Genomic DNA, 6,106 nt, shown 5'->3' with positions numbered 1-6,106 from the left:
TTAAAAAAAAAAATCTGTAGCCTAATATGAGGTCTCTTTCCTTCCCTACAGCCCTCTCCTTCTCTTTCCTGTTTTAAAAAACACAGGAACAAAAATCAAACAAGAAAAGTTCAAGGCATGCTCTTGGGCTGAGTATCTGTCGGCCGTTTGGTTTTAAGTGGATACTGTCTCTTTAAATTTCGAGATCTATGCACATGCGTAGTAGAACCCTCCGAGGGTGGGGCTGGAGTATCCACTAGCTCAGGCACCCCTATAGTTAACAGAATGGAGGTATGCACACAGCAAGGGACCAACGAAAAGATACCAAAAAAAGAAAAAAAAGAATGTCCACACCTCTATCTCTGTGGCTCTGTCAGGCGTCCATGGCTGCTCTGATCCTTTCCCCACTTGGCCCCACACAAAATGGCAGCTCCTGGAGCAGCTGCGCGTCATGAACCAGGAAGCAATGGATTTCTTGCTTCTGCCACAAACTCCCCAGCTGTAAGTCTTCCAACCTTCTAAATATTCCTTTATATGTGGTTCAGAGTACTGGGACCATTCCCTGAGACTTCTTGGTCCTGTATTCTGTGTTGTTCCTGGCAGAGCTCATCACTACACTTCCACCTGATCCGCCATCTTTTTCCGCCCAGTATAAGTTTTGATGTCACAGAATACTTCAAGTCATAAAAATCACTTTTATCAAACATTTGAAATCAACTACAAGTACATTGCTGTTGTTGTTAAGTGCCATTGAGTTGATTCTGACCTATAGCGACCCTGTACAGGGTTTCCATGGAGCAGCTGATGAGCTTGAAGCACCGACCTTGCAGTTCAAATGACTTTGCATTCTGACCCATTAGCCCACAGCGCCACACCAGGATTCCACAAATACATAGGAGTGGTGAAAAATTATTTATGATTCTATCAATGTGTCATGTCAATTTGCAATTTGTAGGTGATTTTTAAATGGTTACACCATGGAAATAAGTCATTGACTGTTATTTTTCTGTGGTTTAAATCCAAAGATATACTTCTTACAGAAGACCAAAAGCTCATTTAACAACACCCTAATGTGGTGGACTCTTGAGGATTTTTCTCTTCTGGTACAAAGGAATGTGTAATGTATGCTGTGAAGAGGCATCTGGAACAAAACCTCAAAGTACTGAATGTCCTTCTCCCTCTTTTATGGATGGACAAGAAGCAGCATAGGCAGTCTACCAAGAATCAACTCATTGTTCTCTGTTTTAGTATTTTTTCATTTATGATGACCTTTTGTGGCATAAGCCACAACAAAGAAATAACTCGTCTGGCTGGTTGGTCAAGTTCTGTAGGATTTTAAAGTCTTTCGTCTATTAAATAATGTTATACCTCATTGGCAAGGTACTTCATACTTCACCTGGCATAATGTTGTAACTACAAGATTATGGTCAGCCTCTCATTTTCCATGATTTAGTAAAGCTCACTCTTGTCTCTTTCCATGCATGATAATTTTGGTAGGAAACTGATAAACATTTTATAATGATAGGCAACAATGTTCCTGTTACTTGATCCACCTCTGACTTCATTCCCTGCTTATCTTTCCTGAGGCTTTATACTCCTTCACCCATTTAGTAAACAGAATCTCTTTTAAGGATAAAGGAATGTGGAATACGATTATACAGTGATAGAAAATATTAGATCTTTCTCCATTGCTAGTTTTACATAATGGAATCAAAACGTTGACTTTATACATGTAAAGTACTTAAACTGGTATTTGACATATAAATGTTTAGTTATTATCGATACTATTCAAATACTATATGCTTTTCTTTAAAAATAAAACAACACTATATTTAGATTCACTGCTCATGGAAGATATTTAAACTGTAGACAATATGTAACTATAGGTAAAAAAAATTTTTTTAATCCCTACCACAGTCATATTCCACTTTTCTCCAGCAATTAAATAAACACAAATACCTACTTGACTTTTATGCCAAGGCATTTCTCTATTTCTTTAGTCCAGTTCCACAATAGATTATAGTATTATAAGGGTGAAAAAATACATGGCAGTGGCAAACACCACATAAGGGTGGTCCACTGTGTTAGGGTTATCAATGACATTAAGTTTGAGTAATGAGATGCCTCCTTACAGGATGAAAAGCAGAATGTGCTTTATGAGAAAATAGGCTAAGTAATTTGCATCTGACCCACTGCAAGTGACTGCCAGGGAACAGGTGGATGAATCTGAACTTAAAGCAAACTTTGAGTGCATACTGAACCAGCAGTAACAAATGGTTCTCAAACCTGCACTCAGGAGACAGATGCAAACAGTTGTTAGTTCCACGTAGCAAAATAGTGGCAAATTCTCTCTTTTTTCACATTTTAACATGCATTTTTTCAAACTGTCTACAGTAAACAGAGAATAAGACAGAAAGCAAACATTTTGATGGGCTTGTTTTTAGATTGCACACAGGTAGTACTGAATGACTGGGAAAACTATAAGGATCTCAAGGATTACCTAATCACACAGATCTGTGACCTGCTTGACTCTCTTTCAAAGTCCTTTTATCATTACTTGGCTGCTGTCACCTAGTTTTTCTAGAAAATAATGTAAAAAAAAAAAAAAAAAAAGAATCCCACAGACTAGGGATTTTTACTTCATGCACAATTCTTCAGTGATACTTGGATTCATTCAAGTTTAAACAACTTTGTACAGAAAATTGACTCAAAAAAATCTCATGATTCCTCAGGAGTTACAAATGTGTCACAGTGTAAAACAAATCTTCAATTTACTTCTGTGTCAATCTTATCACAGCCAGAGGAGTACCAGACAAAACCATCTCTAAGACAAAATACTGTAAAACACATTTTGTTATAAGAGAATACAGCTCTTCCCAGAATGGTGGAAGAGTTAATTTAATTTTTCCAAATTCTCATCAGCAAATGAGAGTCTCATATAGTTATGGTTGATTCTACAAACCATAGTATGAGAAGGACCAACATTGACAATAATCAAACATGACACTTTCTTTCAACCCAAGGGCATTTGCATTTTAAAAAAACCAACTGCGTGCTATCCAAAGGTGGTGTCCTCTTTAATCCTGTTTGCCTTCACACCAGTGGAGTGAACCTTCGTTCCATGCTACAGAGTCAACACCATGTGGTCGGCAACCACTGCCACAGTGGCAACATAGAAATAGTTGTCCCAACTGGACATGCCCAAAGGTGCCTTTATGTATGTACAACTTACTCATGAAATATAACCCAAATGCAACCGTGATCATCAAGGCTGTGAAGAATAGCAATGTCTTCAGGGTCGAGGCTACAACACTTTGTCCAGGCACTCCCCTGCAGCAGAGGGAGGGCAGGGGTGGGCGCTTAGTGCGCTGGATGGCAACCTCAATACCTGTTGTTTTTGATCATATACTACCTCTTGAAATGGTTGAATATCAACCAATTCTTTTTAGTACAGTGACTGTATATTCCTTCCATCTTCTTTTGATGATTCCTGCATCATTTAGTATTTTTCCCATAGAATTTTCAGTGTTGCAAGTCAAGGCTTGAATTTTTTTTCTACAGTTCTTTCAGTTCGAGGAATGCTGAGCATGTTCTTCCCTTTTGGTTTTCTAACTCCAGGTCTTTGCACATTTCATTATAATATTTGACTTTGTCTTCTCAAGCTGTCCTGTGAAATTTTCTGTTTCGCTCTTTTATTTCCTCTTTTCTTCCAGTCACTTTAGCATCTTTATGTTCAAGATAAGTTTCAGAGTCTCTTTGGTCTTTTCCTTCTTTCCTGTCTTTTTAATGGTCTTTTGCTTTCCACAACTCTTCTGGTCTTCAGTCATTTGTGTCTAATGCATCAAACCTGTTTCAGAGATGGTCTCTAAATTCAGGTGGGATATACTTAAGGTCATATTTTGACTCTTGTGGATTTGTTTAAATTTTTTTCAGCTTCAGTCTGAACTTGCATATGAGCAATTGATGGTCCGTTCCACAGTCTGTCCCTGGCCTTGTTTTGTTGTTGTTTTTAGGTGGTGTTGAGTCGTTTCTGACCAATAGCATCTTAATGTACAACAGAATAAAACACTGCCCAGTCCTCCACCATCCTCACAATTGCTGCTATGTTTGAGCCCACTGCTGCTGCCATATCATTGAGGGTCTCCCTCTTTTTTTTCTGACCCTTCACTAAACCAAGCATGATGTCCTTCTCCAGGGACTGCCCCTCCTGATAATATGTCCCAAGTATGAGAGACTTCTAAGATGCATTCTGGTTTTACTTCCTCTAACATAGATGTTAGCTTTTCTGGCATCTCATGGTACCTATTAAATTCTTCTCCAACACCCTAACTCAAACGCATCAATTCTTCCACAGTCTTTCTTATTCAACGTCAAATTTTCACATGCAGAAAAGGCTGTTGAAAATACACAGGCACATTTTAGTTCTCAAATTGACATCTTTGCTCTTGAACACTTTAATGAGGTCTTGTGTAGCAGATTTGCCTAATGCAATACATGGTTTGAATTTTTGACTGCTGCGTCCGTGAGTGTTAATGGTGAATGGATCTAAGCAAAATGAAGTCTTTGACAATTTCAATCTTCTCTTCATATATCATGTTATTTATTTGTCCAGTGTGAGGATTTTTGTTTTCTTTACATGGAGGTGCAACCCATACTGAAGGCTGTGTTCTTTGATCTTCATCAGTAAGAATTTTAAGTCCTCTTTGTTTTCAGCAAGCAAGGGTGTGTCATCTGCACATCGCAGGTTGTTACTATTCTTTCTGATGCTCAAACTGCCACCATTTTGGCCAACAGGAGTCTTCTTAAAATTGATCCTTTGACACGTCCTCATTTTCTTTAGTTCTAGAGCACAAGATATTCTCAAGTCACCTTATAGCTCCCCTTGTCTAAGTCATTTCTCTAAGACTTGGTTTCTGTTAGTGTGAAATTGTATTTAGAGACCACAATGTTTGTCTGAGAGCCTTTAATCATTTTTAAACACTACAGGTGACCCTTGAAACAATGCAAGTTTTAATTACTTGGGAGCATTTATACCTAGATTATTTTTTCCTGTCGCTATTTCTGTGAGCTCAAGTGTTGCTCTTCGGTTAAGAGCTAGTCCCTCACCCATGCGACTCCCTAACTGGAGAGAGATATCACACAGAGATGATTATCATCCACAGGGGTTTAAGTAAATGCTCACAACACTTGAGTTCACCTTTAAAACAACAGGGGAAAAAATGGGGTACAAATGTGTCTCGTAGTTCAAATCCATGTCGTTTAAAGGTCAGCTGTATTTTAAAAAGATTGACCGATTTGACAGCTGCTGGTCTTTGATGGTTTCTAAGGAGAAAATTTTACAAAAGTGAAAACTATAGTACATATATTAATGTTGTAATACAAGTTCTTTAAAACACTTTTTAAATTCATGTAGGATATTTGTCCATGTATTCTGATGCTTTTTGGTTTGGGCACCTTACAGGTGGAATGTCACCCTTACTTAAATCAGAGCAAACTGATGGAGTTCTGCAAGTCCAAGGACATTGTCATCGTTGCCTACAGTGCCCTGGTATCCCATAGGGATGTGAACTGGTAATGAGAATATTAACATATTAACCTGTGTCAGTAGTTCCATTTGTGATGAAATACAGTTTGTGAAGTTTCAGTTTTTGATTGCAATGTACAAACCAAATAGAGACAAAGTAAACACAATAGTTTAATGAAATATCATGTAAATGTCACTGAGCTTCATCAGTCAGCCACATCCTCTCATTCTTATTTCATGTGCTCATATGCCTCCACCTATTAGTCCCCATCCCACTCCAGTTATTTTAAATAGTTTTAAGGTAAAATTTGCATAACTTAAAATACATAAAACTTAACTGTACAATTTGGCAGATTGATGTACCCACACCCGTATCATGGTACACAATCTTTTTATGTCCTAAAAAGTTGTTTTGTGTTTCTTACCAAATAATTCCTCCTCAATCTGAGCTAACAACTTTTCTGATTTTTTTCATCTTAGATTCATTTGATCTGTGCTAGTACGCTATCTGTGGTAGCGTAGTGGTTACGAATCGGGCTGCGAACCTTAAGGCCAGCGGTTCGAAACTACCAGCCGCTCCGCGGGAGAAAGATGAGGCTTTCT

The 6,106-nt window shown here is 38.1% G+C and overlaps 1 protein-coding gene across 1 annotated transcript in view; it reads left to right on the top strand.

Moving 5' to 3' along the window:
* LOC102826362 (prostaglandin-E(2) 9-reductase-like) overlaps positions 1–6,106 on the top strand; it is a 44,313-nt gene that overhangs the window by 32,388 nt on the left and 5,819 nt on the right. The window contains exon 6 of the mRNA XM_006862730.1: positions 5,441–5,550. Coding sequence (XP_006862792.1) covers positions 5,441–5,550 — 110 coding nt within the window. The remainder of the gene's footprint in view (positions 1–5,440; positions 5,551–6,106) is intronic.

The sequence above is a fragment of the Chrysochloris asiatica genome, unplaced genomic scaffold (genome assembly GCF_000296735.1).
Source record: "Chrysochloris asiatica unplaced genomic scaffold, ChrAsi1.0 scaffold00050, whole genome shotgun sequence".
Taxonomy (NCBI): domain Eukaryota; kingdom Metazoa; phylum Chordata; class Mammalia; order Afrosoricida; family Chrysochloridae; genus Chrysochloris; species Chrysochloris asiatica.
Note: the sequence above shows the minus strand (reverse complement) of the source record. Positions and strands in the feature narration are given on the sequence as shown.